The sequence below is a fragment of the Barbus barbus genome, assembly GCF_936440315.1.
Source record: "Barbus barbus genome assembly, chromosome: 2".
NCBI lineage: Eukaryota > Metazoa > Chordata > Actinopteri > Cypriniformes > Cyprinidae > Barbus > Barbus barbus.
In genome coordinates, this window is record NC_136730.1 from 16,532,069 (window position 1) to 16,550,487 (window position 18,419).

General features: G+C 36.7%; 1 protein-coding gene across 1 annotated transcript in view; it reads right to left on the reverse strand.

Annotated features, from left to right (window-relative positions):
* Positions 1-18,099, reverse strand: part of LOC306884709 (cGMP-inhibited 3',5'-cyclic phosphodiesterase 3B-like) — a 46,600-nt gene extending 28,501 nt beyond the window's left edge. The window contains exon 1 of the mRNA XM_079440828.1: positions 15,139-18,099. Within this exon, the coding sequence (XP_079296954.1) occupies positions 15,139-16,032 (894 nt within the window). The 5' untranslated portion in view covers positions 16,033-18,099. The remainder of the gene's footprint in view (positions 1-15,138) is intronic.
* Between the last annotated feature and the right edge of the window lie 320 nt (positions 18,100-18,419).

The following is an 18,419-nucleotide window of genomic DNA, read 5'->3' on the forward strand; positions in this document are numbered from 1 at the left end:
ATCAGGGCAGGAAAGGTCAGCCATCTAGTGTGCGGCCATAGTATGTGATGCCTGCCCTTGCTTCACAGTGGGATCTCACATGCACAAATATGACTTCACGCTACCATGTTCTCTGTCTTACGCAAGATTCTGGCCAAGAAAGAAACACAAGACAAGACTGTAAACCCAACTAATCTTACCCAAACTCACTGGCACAGCCGTGTTATCGTGATCTTGCACCTGACAAACTATGTACTCTGCCTGCTGTCAATCAGCACAATCAAATCATGGATAAAATATCCGACATTTACTTTTTTTCAGGGTATGCTTCGCGAAATGCCTGAAAAATGCCCTCTTGTCGCCAAATGTGAGTGTAATGATTTGTTTTACGAGAAACATAAAATGGTCCTTTGTTGGCAAGGTGAGTGTTGTTCTGGATCAAGAGTCCAAATCATGACAGGAGAGTGTGAAATGTGTAGAACACTGTATGTATGTACGTAGGTGAGAAATAAGATGGGAAATCAGAAATCCAGGCATCATATGTGATGTATCTGATGTGCAGAGAGCAAGGAAGCATTTAATTGATCAAAAGTCACAGTAAAAACATTTATAATATTAGAAAGGTTTTCCATTGCATATAAATATTGTTTTATTTCAATTGAAAAAAGTATCATGGTTTCCACAAAAAAAATTAAGCAGCACAAATGTTTTCAACATTCATAATAATAAGAAATGTTTCAAGCATCATATTAGCATATTAGAATGATTTCTGAAGGTTGATGTTACACTAAAATATAGAAGACTGTTCTTTTAAATTGTAAAAACATAAAAAAACAACATTTTTAAGAAGTATATTAGAAAATATGGTCCCACTTTATATTAAGTGGCCCTAAACCTGTGTACTTGTATAGTAACTATATGTGCACGTACTATGTAACAAGTTGGATGAGGTAAGGGGTGATAAAGGGAAAAACACATTAGTTGGCCAAAGTCACATCTTTGGAATGTGGTGGCTAGAGGAAATTTCTTAAGTAAGATCTCTTCAGAATTACTAATTGACTAGGCTGACTCTCCGGGCAAGATTAGCAGTGTTCCAGTTCCTAAATGTGTTTCCAGAAACAAAACAAAAGCAATTCACTGACAGGAAAAAAAACACGGATTCTGATTAAAAACATTTAGTGATAACTTGTGAAAAAACAGAACTAATTTAAACTATTAAAATATAATAATTATTTACTAATTGTTATGATTAAAAAGAATAAAAATGATACTTTATAACTGCTATACTCTGTAAATATTGCATGGGCTGTTTTTGCTTACATAAAACATGTCATGTTTTTAATGTACCAAACCCCCAATGGAATTGAGTTTTCCCTAAGCAAGCATTTGTTGATCCTGTCTCATAATTAACAGACAGTAAATATTTTTTTTTATTTGACCATAGAAAAACAAACACAAATGAACTATGATCATGCCTCAGTGTAGTTACCTTCGACATGTGGTGTCAATTTGCACTAACCAAACAGCATCTCGAAAAGAGCAAGGCATGTGAGGAATGCAAAAAGAATACTTTCCACTTGATCCCCAAGGGGCTTTAAAACTGTTATCACGATACAGACTCTCCAGTCACTTTTTAGGAAAAGAAAAACAGCGCAAACACAGCGCACAGCTGACTAATGAGTTATAGGCAGCGAGAACATCCCCAAAAATAATAAATGGGCCCAGAGCGGCTCCTGCTGAAACAGTGACTAGATCATGTTCCTCGTCCTAAAGTCCGAGCCAGCATCAATCAAAGATCTGCCACATTCAGGTCTTTACGATATCTGTAACATTCCCAAACAACCACTGCTAAATCTTCTGATCCTTCTATCCTACTCTAGATCTGATTAGAGGGTAATCGCATCACAATCATCACTTTAAATGTAAACAGGTGAGATCTTGTTCCGCTAAGGCCAATTGTGGATTTCCAGTTTGCTTTAAGTTCGTTTTTAAAATGCCTTTATGAAATTCGTTTGACCCTCAGGCTATTCAAGATGTAATTTGTTTCTTCAGTTTTGGGGAAATTTAGCATTACATCAAATGCTCACCAATTGACCCTCTGCAGGGAATGGGTGCCGCCAGAATGAGAGTCCAAACAGCATTTTAACTTTAAACTGTCACTTCTGGCCTAAATATGAGCCCATGCAGATGCTTTCTCTTGTGGAAAAAGTTCATCCCCTTCTCTCACATTAAAATCCACCAACATATTTGTTTAGAACGTTCACTTCTAAATGGTGCTGGATCTGTGTATATTTCTCCCCTGATTCAGAAGAGACCCACTGCAGAGAATCCACTAGGGAGAAAGTGATGCAATGTTAAATTTCTCCAAATTTGTTCTGATGCAAAAACAAACTATTCTAAATCTTGGGAGGCCTAAGGGTAAGGGGCACAGTTCGCACATTTTTTCCTTTAATTACATTGTCTTAATGATTCATAAAGTTTCCTCTGCCTATGTGCGGCGAGCATGTAACCGAGTAACGTCAAGCTCGCATCCGTGGCGCCCCTAAGCAGGTTTTACCTCAGCGGCCTGTCAGAGGATACAGGTGCCCATCAGAGCACTGAGCTCCTTTTGTCCTGTGTGCCATGATGCAGAAAGCGAACATGATATGAGCTGCAACAGGGATCGTGATAGGGCTTTTGGTCATACATCCCTTCCTATGTGTACGCAGGGCCGTGTTTGCTGTCGTCGGGTTTCTGGGGGGGGTCAGATCTGTCTGTCAGGCACCGGGTCGAGCCAGGGAACTTTAACTCTCTACGAGCGCCTGTCTGTGTGCAGCTGAGAAAGGCTTTGCCGTGGTCCTGTATGATCCCTGTTGCACAGCACTGTGGGAGCCCTGCAGCTGCTGCAGTCATTCTCCGGGCATGAGCAAAGAGGAGCATCACGCTCCATTTCCCAAGAGCCCGTTCCCTCTTAAAAGCACTTCAAAAATGGGATAAAAAGTTTAAAAAGACGCCTCAAAAAAAATCATCCTATATGGAAGCTGGCTTCTGACACGATATAAAAATAAATTTGAAAAAAAGGGAACTGCAACTTTTTTTTTTTCACAATTATGACGTTTTTCTGAATGTGAGATGAAGTCAGAATTGTGAGACATAAACTGAGAATTCTGAGAAAAGAAGTCGAAATTGCAATATTTTAATTTTGATGATAGTTGTGAGATATAAGATAGAAATACAAGCTCACAATTGTGAGGGAAAAAAGCCAAAATTGTGAGAATGTCAAAATTAAAATTGTATTTATTATTTCTTGGCAAAAAAAAATCTGAATTGCAAGATGTGAATTCAGAATTCAGAGGGGAAAAAAATCTAAACTTCTAGATGTAAACTCGATGTAGAGAATTAAGAATAAAGTCCAAAATCTGAGATATAAACACAGAATTAGGCGAAAAAAGTGCAAAAAACTAACTTCTGACTCAATTCTGATTTTTGTTTTCAGAATTGCTAAATATAAGCTCAGAATTCCAAGAAAAAAAGTCAGCATTGTTAGATTAAAAAGACGTAATTACCTTTTGATTCGTTTTATTCCGTGGCAGAAACGGGCATCTATACCCTAGCAAATGCCATGTGGTGTGTATTTCTTTTACATATACTGACACAAATATAATATGTGGTGTGTGTATATATATATATATATATATATATATATATATATATATATACACACACACACATACATACACACACACACACACACACAGGCATGCAATTAAATTTTTTTTTCCTTTCTCTTCAAGCATTGTTATATTAATCTGTGACGTCTTTTGAGAAAAAACTACAATCAACAATTAAAACTCACTTGTCTGTTTCTTAGAGGCCTCTATTCATTAACCTGTTGGGGAACTGTGTGTGCGTCATACGTGGCAGTTTGGGTGGGCCACAATTCTTATTTAATCTAGCAAAGCGCCGCCACCACCACCACCGGAGCTCGTGTCTGTGCGAGAGCTCACTAAAGTAACGAGTCTTCTTTGCTAATGGCCACGTGATTCCCACAGACGCCTATCACACTCTTCATTAAGCCACATGCTTGAGTGGCCTTCTTATCTCTCATGACAGCTCACGTCATTCATAACACACACATGAGCAAGTACACAAAGCCCTAAAGAGACATACACAGACACACACCTCTCAGGGTTTAACAGACAGTACTTTTATGCCTCATTACTTACATTTACGATGTTGTTTTTCTATAAATTTAAAATAAATTTTAGTCATGTACCAATAAGAATGTCAATGTGTTACTATGTGGACAGACCTGAAAGACATTCACTAAATGCATTTAAATTTGATATTTTTATGTTTTAATAATTATCACATTATATTTTTTTTATATTTTATTTGCTAACAAAACCTGCATTGTACACAAACACACTTTAATTGTAAATTTAATTTCAAGAGTAAACTAACATTATTTAAAAAAATTTAAAAAAAATTTAAAAAAATACAGCAGTCCCTGCATAGTTTAGTAGTTTTTAAATGTCAGTTTTAAAATTTGAACCATACACAAAAGCCCAAACAAAAAAAACTGACAGGATCAGAGCACAACTGCAAAAATAATTATAAAAAAGGCAAGTAAAATGCAATTTGTAAACCTGTTAAAACATTGCAAAACATCTGCCTTTAACCATTTCATCTGGTGAAAAGAAGGACAAACAAAGTCAAGAAAATTCAGGACAGGGCTCATGTGAGAGGGGGTGAGACGCCACCACTGAAGTCAGGGCCCTTCTTTTGACACTAATGATTGACTTTTCCCCTTCTGTGAAATGCGACTGACGTCATCATAGCTGAAGCTCAAAACAGGGGGTGGGGGGAGGGACGCCGGTGGAACGGCTACATTTTATTAGCATTACATTTTCAGTGAAAACTTTTAATAGAAAAGGAAATGTTTGGAATATTTAGGTCAGTTCTTCCAGGAGTTCAGGTTTCTGCACTGTAGTGAGTAACAGCGTTTCATAGTTTTGCCCTCTTTGAGTGGGGTTCACTCTCAGCAGCTAAACACACAGACCTTCCTCTGTAGCCACCACTGACGTCAGCAGTCACCTAGCAACAGTCTTTTGGTGTAAAAGCAGCAGTGCTGACACTGTTTTCAAATAAGACAGAAACAGAGTGAGTGAGAGAGAGAGAGGGAGAGACAGATGGCCAAAGTAAGAAAGAAAGAGACAAAAAGGAGGAAAAAGGAGGGCAGCAACGCTTTTAAGATACTTGTGTTTCAATGGCATAATGTATTACCACAGTAATTTAATCCTTCCTCAAACACACAAATTTATGGAGCTTTATATTTTTAGGAATAAATCAGGTCGATTTGATTTAGCTAATACTTTCCGTGCCGTCTCCGAATATTGTACACGCTTGGGACATTAAAATAAAATTATGCCTCCCACACACGCACACGCACAATAAATAAAATACTAAACATAAGAATAGTTGTGTTTCCAAAATTAAGTATTCATCCTGGAAATTACAGTATTTAAAAAAAAATTAAATGATTTATTTTTTACAGAATTGTGTATTTATTACAGTATTTTTAAATAAAGCTCTCAAATTTGAATCGTTTTATTACAATTCAAGTAATAATAAATAAATAAATACAATCTTGCATGCCTTTCATTCTCAGGTCATGGAAATCAAAGAGCCAAAGCCAAGTTACAATCAGGATCTTTACGTAAATTGGACACAGGCTTCCCAAGCTCAGTAACTCACCCATGAATTCTACATTAGACCCACAATTCCCTCCTCCCCGTCGGACCTGACCATGTGTTCGTCCCACCGCAGCTGGCCAAGCGAACAAACAGCTTTTTCAAATGCTGGACACATACAAGGATCAACAAGCTCCTTGTGGACTTAAGAGCTACTAGGCCACCTTAAATGTTTGAGTGTCTGGGAACCTTATGGTGCAATAAACCTTTCCCGATAAGCCATGCAGAAAATCCCTGGGCCTACTTAAAACCAATGAGATGTGCTGAGTGTGTGGCTAATATAAAGAAGGAAGGTGTGCCAGACGTCCCCTATTTTGACCCGCGGCTCTCCTATCCCGCTTTCGACCCTGTCCACTAAGAGAAGATATGAACCGTCACTTCAACACATCCAGGAAAAGCCACTTATCTCTCGACTGTTTCTATTAATGTCCCCAAAACATGGAGACACAAAGCACTGCATGGATACGGCGAGCGACAGCACGCACACGCACACACACACACACACACACACACACGGCTGTGGAGAGAGAGTGAGAAAGGCCAGATAAGAAGCTGGGGAAATGAGGAACAGCCAGAGTACAATTTGACAAGAGTTTGGCTCGGACGGCTTGACCTCAAATATCCCTTGTGTGCTAAATTAATAAGATTTATCAATATTAATCATGTCAATCACAATGTAACGTATTAAAGAAAGCACTGCAGAACTTGTCTGAAAAAATACAGCAACTGGATGAGACATCAAGACTAATTCATAGAAATGATGCACACATGTTGGTCAAGGCGGTAACAAGAAGGGGAAAAAAAAAACTCTACTGCAAAAAATGTAGTATTTAAAAAAAAAAAAAAAAAAAAAAGATCAAATGAAAATGTGTTTGATAAAAATTAACACACCGTGTTAGTAAACCTGGCTAACAGCAACACTTCAGCACTTTAAGCAACCGCTGCTCAGCTCGGCTCAGCCAGCATGAAAAACTAAAGAGCTGCAAGCTAATTGCTGGTGATCATGACGCAAACGGTTTCCAAGGTAACCGAGTTTTGGAGTAGCCGCTCCAGCATTTCCTCATCTGTTTGCACTCACACTAGCAGGCTGACAATGCACTCGCTGCATCCTGTTTCAGTCTGCATACAGAAACGCCGCTGATCTCTGTTAACCCCTTCCTCCTTAACCTGGAGAACTGCAGCACGCTACAGTAATTACTCTCGCCACAGGTGCTGTTAGGATCATGTCGGGTGGAAGTTTGGGAAAAAAAAAATAAGAGGGGTTTTCGGGAAGTAACAGAGAGGAACAGCTGGTTTTACATTACGATTCTTTGTGTCTACCTTAAAATGCAACTTATGAACTGAGAGAGATGCAAAGAATGCAACTGAAAGCATCAAGCGTTGAAATATTCCAGCTTGGCACGGTTCCTAGCACAACAGAACACATTTATCTACTGCTCCCCTCAATAAAGAGCACATTTCACATTAAAACCAGCCGAACACATTATTAGATAATCAAACACCATTACATCGTGAATGCACTGTAAATCTAGCTGAGACTAAATAAAGTGCAATTTTTATAATAGTTTAACTATATTAGTTCATTATTGTTTTAGATAAAAATGATTTTTAAAAATTCAGGAATTCCCTTTTTATTTATTTTATTTAATTATGTTAATTTCATAATAATAATAATAGTAATTTGATTATTATTAAATAAGTGTTTACGGCTTAAAGATCATTCCTCACTGTCGTCTAGCCCCTGCTCCTCATTTTAAATTTGCGACTTGGGTCGGGGAGATACAACACACATAACCACCAATTTATACATGCTGCAAAACGAAGGCAGTCACTTCATCCTAAAATGCGTGAAGTTAAATTTCCACATTTCAAGATTATCCCCTTCTTTCCAACATATACACACACACTCATAACAGTCCATTCAGAGAATGAGACCAAAACCTCACTCGCACTCCATTAATGGAAATAGATCACAGCGCTTCATCTCACACATAATAGGGCCAAGCCTCCGCATTCTCTTTTCACTTGTTTTAAAAGGCATTCTCAGAGATTCACACCCTGATCCACGTCATCTTTTTCATTTAGCACTACGAACTACATTTTTGAAACATATTGCTGTCATTGTTTTTCAAGCTGTAATTTTCATTTAAAGAAAAATATTAATATTGAAACTATCAGACCTCTGCGAGAAAACACACACACACACACACAACGGTATGTCATGTCTCCGAGCGCTCGGTATGGACGGAGTGTTCTCTACTCTGATCATGCCGTTGTGGAGGCAGTCAGTAAATTCTACATGGCAATAAGTAAAACTTGGCCTTTTTTTCTGTAGACATACTCTCATACGTCACCACTTAGTGACGTCAATGTTATATCATTCCACATGGCATTAGTGCAGGAGAACGTGACAGCTGAGAGGAGCTCCACTCCACTGTTCCACCGCCTCACACACACACACACACACATGCACCTTTTCTCTCTCACTCGCTCTCTTTGCTTTATATTTAAGGGTTGCTTAGAGGCATTGCTTGCCACAAATACAACTGCATTTGTGTGTCTGGGGATGAATTTTAATTACTAAAAGAATTAAAGTCATTTAATTACTAAATTAAATAATTTGTCTGTTGCACTCAGAGTTATTTGTGTGTACTTACTAAAGGGATACAAGATGAAAAATAAATAAAAAATAATTTAATTTGATCATGTTACATAATTTGACAATTCAAAAAAGACAATACTGCTGACTACACTTACAATAACACCACACTATCTGTGTGACAGCCTTTGTCTCTTACTATTTAAAGTCCTCTGTATTATTACAGTAAAGCACAGTAACAGCTGATGTTTCAAAAGTCTCAATGAGACGTTAAGACTGTGGCACAACATTGTTGCATACACCATGGCAGAAGGCCACGTAATACCACACAGGCTTTATTCCTTAAATATACACACACACACACTTCATGTTGATGAATGACTGCAAATGCTCCTGCTTAATCCAAAACAAAATTTAGAGATTGAATCAGAGCTTGAAGAGCTCCAGCTCTCAGGGATAAACACACTAGCTCCACATTCAGCAGAAGAGAACATTTCAATATATTAAATTTAACAACTAATGAGTGAAGCATCAACTTTACCAAAGCAAGGTAGAAAAATATTCAAATAAGATTTGTGCATAAAAAGGCCTTTATACCTAATGCACTTATGCGATTGCTCCCTTTTTTTTTTAAAGTGGCTTACATAAACCAATGTTCGGATGATTGTGTTTTACTATGAATCTCCTCCCGTACTTTCACCTCACTGACACCTCGTCGGCGGTAAAGTGTAAATCCCTCTTATCAAGTCCAATGAATTATGAATTGTCAGTCTCGCTGTTCTTTTATAAATACATAATATGGAGGGCTTTCCAAATGTGCCACATGCATTGCTGGGGATTCCCAGCCCAGGACATCTCCCACATTCAGGCATCTCATTCGCAAAAGTGATCTATTCATTTTCAACTGAGGGAAATTATTGTGAGCACACATGGCCTCTCTCTGGCATTTGCATTCACACACAGAATCACAGGCCATTAACATGTCGTCAATTCATTCAAATCATTAAAATGATTCTCCTGACAAACCACTTTCACACACATACATATACATATACACACCCTAAAAACCTATAAATCATTTTCACACAAAGTGATTTAAATGTGCAATTTTGAAGTAGAAAGACTAAAAATATATATTTTCTTACTTAAATTCTTATACTTATTATTCTTAAATAAACTCCAATAATCTGTTTATAAGTAATTTCTTACAGTGTATATAACTAAAGTCTTAGAATTTAAATTCTTAGTTCAATGAAGAAAGATATTCCCTAAGAAAACAACGCAATGTTTTGGTCAGTTCTCATTCATACCATTGCATTCATTTGAATATAAAATACACGCCAGCTGTGAAATTCCCGTAAATTTCTCATTTCAATAAAACAACAGCATGACCAAAAATAGCAGTTTCTCAGCAGAGTGCACTATAATGGAAACACTGTCACAATCAGCAGTAAGCTGTTAAACAAACTTTATTTCATCAAATAAACATTGGTCAGTTTGAACAATGCAGGCCCGTGTGACAGCATTTTAACCTTTCATGACTTCAGCATTACTTATGTATGTCTAAACCTTCTGGGCCCTCGCTTATTGTTGACGTGTTGAAAAAGATTAGCTGAAACCTTACCTAAACACAATATATTAAACCTCCCAGAAGCCGGCAAAACTGAAAATAGCTATGAGCCAAGTAGTGATTGTTCTCATTCTCTTCGCTCTCATGAGGTCACGAACATCACGAAATACCCAAAACTCTCTACAAACCCATATGGCAAAACACCCCAGAGACAAACAACAACTGCCAACTTCACAGCTTCCATATCAACATGAGCCACTAATAGCAAATGACCAAGCTACATTCCAATCTGAATCATTTTGATAGCAACAAAAAATTAAATTACACAAATGTGTTTTCTACAACAACAAAAAACATTAAATGTTCATAACTCATATTTTTATTTAATATAATAATAATAATAATATTTATATATTTTATAACACGGGATCACTTGTCATCAATTATGACACAGCATGTAACTATTCGTTCTTTTTGACTTTAATACTGCAGTACCCTTTTTCATCAACAAAGGTCAGCGCTGTTCATCAGTTTACATATAATTTTGCAAAGGCGTCATACAACAATTACACTTTATTATTAGTAGTAGTAGTAGTTATATATATATATATATATATGTGTGTGTGTGTGTATGTGTGTATATATATATGTATAAGCGATGTTAATAATGACAATACATTTTTTTTTTTTTAATTCAAACAAATGCCACAAAAAGCACCATTACTCAGCTGGCTAAGACAGTTCTTCCTTATAGTAAGGAAATAAGGCAGTACATTTACTATACTGTCAATGAATGTACAGGCAGCCAGTCATTATCACAAAATAAACCCTAGTGTGATCAGGACCCTGAAGCAGAGAGGACTTGTATCACACCTTATTAAATAATAAATATGTTGGCATCAAATGCTGATTAAATATTTTTATCTAACTTGTAGATTATCTTGCATTAACATTCAGCCTAGCTAAATGACAATACATCCATATAGCAACATTATCACATTTGAAGGGCTAAATATTTCCTTCGTGTCTCTTTTGGGACTAGCATGTATTTTTGTCAAAGAATATTTATATTAAAAATATAAGATTCAGTAGTTGGAGTTAGTGCTTTGAGACACTACATGGCACCAACTAGCTTGAGTTGATATGAAAAACAAGAGTCCACAAAGTGACGAAACATGACAGCAGCACCCATATGTTACCATGGGCAACAGTGAAATATCCAGCTTAGCTGCTCTGTGCCACAATTGACCAATAACTGACCACACCAGTGATGCTGCTCTTGATGGATGTTGATCTACGCATGCACATATTAATTCAAGGCTGTAAGCATTATGGTTGTTATGCTGACTGCTGCATTTTCATGAACTGTATTTTTACATGTACGTAACTGACCAGCTTACAATGGGATTAAAGTGCAAACAGATTATGCGACACAATTGGCTGGTCATGTTGGGTTTCTCTGTGCAATTCTTTCTGCATTTTCTTCAATTGCTCAGCTTTTCTTTCACCATGCCCTTTATCAGCACAGTATAACTAAGATGTCTGACAACAAGAAGACTGCAAGGAATGGACCTAAAGAACTGTCCAGTGTCTTTTATCTATCTTCAACGCATCCGCTGTTTACCCTTAATGATAAAGAAATTAGAATGATCACGTTCACTAAACAATATATATTAAATCATCAGTTTGAAATGTTAAAATAAAAACATGCACACTTATTTGCACTTAATTGCTCACACTTCTTCATAGTTTAGTACTGCCTTGTATTTATAACTATCTTCTAAGGTGATAAAATTGAAGATGTTTCTTGAATAAAAGTCTAAATATGCATCAACAGAAAAAAGCATATTTTATACAAATTATGCATTTTTCTGGATTTTGGAAATAGAATTTTAAATAGAAATGCATTATGCAATCATCCTGATTAACCAGTACTTTTTTGGCCTTAACAAAAACAGATTCTTTCCAATCCATGATCCAATAAAACAACCACAACTTCACCTGATCTGCAAATAACTGCTGCTTTTTGTATATATTTTGTGTGTGCGTGAGTGTGTGTGTGTGTGTGTGTGTTACGGTTAAAACTCGGGGGGCTAAATTCAATTCTAACTCTAAAATATATGATAATGTATAAAACAAACCAAATTCAATTTAATTGCATTATTTTAGCTAAACTTCTATGTAATAAAAAAAAAACACAAAAAGGAACAAGACATTGTTCGCTGCTCGGCCCCTAGCATCTCTACAATATAATCCCCGCTCCAAGTGCTATGTTAAATGTGACTGAGCTTTGTTATGATTATCAACTGATTTAAAGATCCAAGCCACGTAAACATCTCAAACAGCCTGGCTACCTCATATAGTGGTCCATCTTAAAAGCGCCATAATCCTGCCATCAGTTCTAAACACAGCTCAGGCTGTGACGAACATTGGGCTGAAAATGCAATGAGTCACAGGTGGCTTGAAGAGAGGACTGGAGCAGTTTCTCACTGTGTGCAAGTGAAAAAGTCATGAGGCCATACGTGAGACACAGCACTGACCGGAACAACATGTAAAAAAAATAAAAAACTCACTCACACATTAAGAAAAATAAAAAATACATAGCGCCAGTAACATAAAAGAATAAACAAATGTACATAATTTTCACACAGCAAAGAATTTATCAGGAGAACAAAATAGGCTAAACCTGTGTTTACTTTTTTCACAACTGATAATGACTGATAATAACCTTACACTCTCACACTTTCGAGGTCTGTACAAGGAGAACGTGAAAAAGAATATCAAAACGTTTTAAAAATATATATCCAGATAAAAATATATATAAAAAAGTAATAAATATATATATATATATATATATATATATATATATATATATATATATATACACTTTAATAAAAATATATAATAGTAATAATATATATAGCTTATTTTGTTGTGTACACAAATATTGATTTAGGCAGATCAACTTCACTCAGTGTCGTATATTTTTACTAAAAGTTGTAACTTAAACATAAAATATATTATTAATATTGTCATAATTTATAATAATATCCATGTTAAATTAGAGAATACTAATACTAATATAATGCATTTCATAAAATTAAGCCCAAGTAGCACTTTGGGAGGGGGAAAAAAAAGCTGTTCACGAGGTCTATCTAAACAGGATTGTGTGCGAGTTTGAACAAAAGCAAAAAGCTTAACCATCAAAAACAGTCAGAGCAAATCAGAATGAGAGACTTGTGTCTCTCACGTCATGTCATGACTCAAACTGAGAAAAAGATAGAAAAGTTGCACAAAAACAATTGAAAATTCACTGTACAACAACTCTACTTCAATAAAAATCAAAATCAAAATTTGAGCACACACATAGACATCAGTGTTCAATTTGCAACTTCAAAATTAACTTCTCCAGCTCCCTTTTGATAACAAGAAGTCACAAATTTTATTGCATGAAATTATACAGAGGAGGATACATTTAAAAAATGCATTAATGGGGTAAATATTTAATGGATTGATGACAATATTATTTGTATTATGCATTATCACAATGCATTATGAAAGATCTCATCACTTCAAGGCAAAAGTAAAATTTAAATATATTTGTCTCAACGAGCACCAACTGCCGCAATTCAAACTAAGACAAGTACGACAAGATGGAGTTCAAACTTAGGAAATTCCATTTACTTTCTTTCTAACTTGATATTTTGTTTCCAGGTGTCCTTACAGATCCCTCGTGAGGGAGAACTGATGCTACTGCTCAGTAAGAACAGGTGCTTGCAGGTCAAAATAACGTCTGAAACTGGTCATACTGAAACCTCAATTCATGAGCGTGACTGGAACAGTGCACTCATTCAAAGCACACTCAAATCACTTGAAGCACAAAGTGAATGGCCTTATGTCCAAGCAAGTAGAGAAGAAACTAAACTCTTTATAATTAGTGTGAAAACATGCATAGCTCCAAATTTACTTGAATTATTTTTTTGTAATTTACTGAAATGCTGCCTTCATGTATGTGCAGAAACAAGTCAGGATGACTACATGAAAACCCAGCACTATGTGTCAGTATATTTACTTTGCCACACAGGTTTGATGACCTTGAATTTAGTGTTTAAACATGACCCTTTACCCTTGGCTGGGGCTGACTTTTTGGGCAATGTGGGCTTGACTTTAAAAAAAAAAAGAAAAAAAAGAAAAAAAAAATTCAAACAACTGCAAGCACCATATCCTACTCAATGAACTAACAAAGTTTCCATATTTATACAACTTAAAGATAACAAACTGCATGTGTCTAAAAAATTTAAATAAACAGTCTGCTGATTTTCCATTATCTCACACACACATAACATAAACCAAATACTTTTAAAACTTTTCACTTCACACTAGAACGCAAAAGTAGAGCTAATCAAAGCAAAACATTTATAACCTTATATACTCTATTTACGGCACAGACACTGGGACAAGCGATGCCCCACTTTTCAAGTGTTTGAATCAATGATTAATAGTGTAAGTTTTGTTTCACTTCAGGATGAACAAAACATTCTGAGCAGCATTATGAGAGTGCTGTAAACTGCATGAATAACATCTTGTGGGTGAAAAGTAAATGTCCCAAAATATGCTCTGTGTTCATTCTAAAATACCAAACAAAGTTAAACTGAAATGTTTAGCAAATAAAGAAAAGTTCTCACCCCATCACAGTGAAACCATCAAACCTAAATCAATTTGGGAACTGGCAACAGGTGACAGGCCCAGCATTAAGACCTGGCCCAACAACAGTGTATAATACTGTCACATTTATGATATAAACTCTGTGGACAATTGCTGTATAAGAAGTGTGGTGTTGTGGTGTAGTATGATGGGGTATCAGCAGTGTGTTTAGGATGGCAATGTACACTCTTAAAAAATAAAGGGGTTTTTGCAGAAATGCCATAGAAGAACTGTTTTTTTTTTGGTTCCCCAAAGAACCTTTCAGGGAAACGTTCTTAAAAGAACCATTTCTCTTAATGTGAAGAACATTTTAAACCTTTTTTCCACTATAAATAATTTTTTGTTTAATAGAAAAGTTCCATGCATGTTAACAGTTCTTCATGGAGCTACACATCCAAATAAAGAACCTTTATTTTTATGATTTTATGAGTGTATATGGCCTTTTGGAGTGTCAGAGGTGTGATGATTTGCGATGGGTTTTATAGTACATTTGAGGAACGTGATGGCATCTATCAACCGGTAACCGAGTTGACCGACTGCTGAACAGCCCCTACCTGTTCTCTGGATATACAGGGCAGAGAAGGTCTGCGGGGCATCTTACAACTGCCATAATAACTGCTGGACGTCTCTCCCAAAGAAACACAGCTGGACCTTCTCCTGGGTCTGATGACGGGAACTTTCTCCTCCGCGTTAGGGATCCTGCCGGCCGTCTCCCTCGGTGGGTAATAGTGATCGAAACAGAGCGCCAGCAGAGAGCCGGAGACCCCCGCCATACATGCCAGCACCGGCCTGAGGCACGGAGACAGGCAGCCGAGGCTGGTGAAGGACAGCAGCCACACCAGGCTGGCGAAGACCAGGATCAGGACGCTGTGTTTGAGTTTGAGAGTGGGGATGAGAGTGAGCAGACCCACGCAGCCCAGCACAAACAGCAACCTGCCCATCATTTGCATCTGATGGTGCTCCTCTCCCCACTGCAACAAGCGCAAGACCATCAAATCCCCCAAGTAGCATGATGCTGGTAGGGACAAAAGCCAACATCTGCTGCTTTCCCTCTTCGTCCGCCTCAGGTAGAGGGTGAGGAAGAAATACGCGCAGCCGATGCTGAATAAAGGACTGATGGACTGGGAGAAATCAAAGAGGAAAGTCCGCAGCTCCGAGACGCCGTGTTCACTCTGAAAGCTCCTAGAAATTAAGCAGGAGAGCGCCAGGACTGCCAGCGCTCCCACGTAGAGAGCCCAGCCGCGGAATAGTTTGGACTTGAGGATATCCTCACTGCAAAACCTACAGACGTTGAATAAAAAGCCCCTCGGATGGTCTTGTTTTAACGGAGTGACGCAGCTCTTCACATAGCCGTTCCTGAAGCTCTCCGCGCTGTTTGCATGGCCAACAACACCATCGTGCTGTCTGATTTTACTGTGCAAAACCTCTCCTTCCTCCCGCACAGCCATGTTGTCCTCCTTCGGTGCGCTTTAAACTTTCATTCCTCCGAGATAAATCCTCCGCGTGTCAACGTTTCACTACATGACGGCAAACGCGCTCCATGGTCACTCAAACGTGCTCAGACATTTTGGCCAGAAGGAAAAGAGGCTGAAATGTTGTTGTTTTTTAGCAGACTCGAGCTCTATGTCGCCGTCTAGGTGCGACAATTTGTATCAATGACTAGAGCGCGAGAGACACGAGACGCGCGCGCGCTCTGCAGCGCAGCCAAACCGCGCCGCCTTCAATTTATGTTTGCATCTTTCATTTCTAGTCATTTTTTTCCTAGCTTTAATGCGGTGCTTGAACAATACTAAAGAATGTTGAAGTGTAGCCTAAGTGGAAAATATATAACAAGACTTAAAACACAGCATATGTGTATCCTATGTGTGAGTGAGCGTATAGCCTAATTAACTTTAGAGTCGTGGGTATGTATACATACGTTGTTTTTATTGTTTGTTTATTTCAACGATTGTAGCATGTGATTGAGCTAAGTCACTAATCAGTCACGGAAACAGGCTAGTGTGGACTATTCTATCTTCTGCGTTTTCGGCTGCAATGAGACAACAGGCCCTTATGGATTCAATGCATAAACATCACAAGAGGTCACTAACATTGACATTATGTTACAGCTGAGTTGTCAACTGTTTCTTGCCAATGATGGGGTCTTAGCTGGCTGAGGAACCCCCTAATATTATTGTGTTTTATTTATAACACTATACTAACTCATCATTATTACATTTTGCTATTTTTTTCAATGAACGTTGGATTCTTTACAATGTCCTCTATAAAAGCAAAATCAACCAAAGATGATATATGAAGAGTTCATTTGCAAAAACAGATAACTCTGTTTTTAACTATTTTCAAAAATCTTTAGTAATTGTGCATTCCAGTTAATCTCAATCAAACTGCAGTTGGGTTATTTTGATTAAGTATAACACAGTAAAACACAATAAACACATGATAACATAATAAGAAACATGATTTTTTATCTGTTTTTGCAAATAAACTCTTCATATATTTTTAGAGAAATCTCTCTTATTGCAAATCGATCTGTCCACAGACCCCTGCGGTACTTTTAAAAACATTTTTTTAGAGTATTATATATACCATATTCTTTTTGTGCATTATTTTAATTCAAGGTTACAACTTGATGACTTTTGCTTTTATAACATTCCGCGATAATACTGAAGCTTTTGTTTTAATTAAAAATTTTTATCTAACTGATCTAGAGATTATAAAACTTATTATAAGATTATAAGTAATATAAAGTAGAAAATTAAATTGGCCCATGATCCCTTTGTCTTTGTTCAGTCAACACCTTTTCCCTTTCCTAAAAAAACATTATAAAGAGGGAAAGTCCCTCCAATGCCAATACTTCAGGTAAAAAGAACCTGTATTCTGAACAAAGTTGTGGTCTTTCCTTTCAAGCGTGAACACAAAGAATGTTTTTTAATGGTCTTAAGATGACTCACATTTGTAAAAAGATCCAGATATAGAAGTTTATGAAAATGTAATATATTTATTCCATATTGACGAGCAAGAACAATTCATGCACTTGGCTGGAAAATTGGTTTGAAATTGTGGTTCTCGCATTTATGATCTCAAATGCTGGAGACTAATGCTGGTTCCATAATGCATTGAAATTGACCTCATTTACTTTACTTCTGTGCTGCAATACCTATAGCTATCTTAAGAGCTTTCCCATGATTCCAACTGCACAAGTGAAGTGGTTGAGTAGACAAGTCAATAAAACCACCAGTCATTCTCATGTGAGGATCATGTACATTAATGTATCTTCAAAGCTTTTATGGAACTGGTAGAAAGCTGTTCAGCAGGAGGCCATGATATTATATGCATAAATAAATGTATACGTGCTACACTCTAAAAAAGTTTTAAAAAATACTGTGTTAATTTGAGGGTATGAAGGTCTTTATTGATTTTTACAGTTTTTTTCCCACTGTATTTTGAATGACATATTATACTGTATTTTGTTTTGTTACAGGAAATGCCTATAAACTGAATTTAAAAAAAAGTCCTGGCAGAAATTTACAAGTACTTTCTCCATTTTTCCACAGATTTTATTCGTACAGTGTACTTTAATAAAATATGTTATAAACTGTCTCATGTAATAAATATGAATAAATTTATAACATAGGCTTTAACAGAGGTATATGGGCATTAGAACAATACAAGAAATTCTTCTTTAAATCTCTACACATTTTATTAAATTCACTATTTTAAATGTGTATAGTTTTTAGCATTTGCATTTCAGTTATTTTAGTAGGCCTACATCAAGATAAGGTTTAAAAAAATATGAAATGCCTTGACAACTAGCTGAAATAAAATATATTTAGGT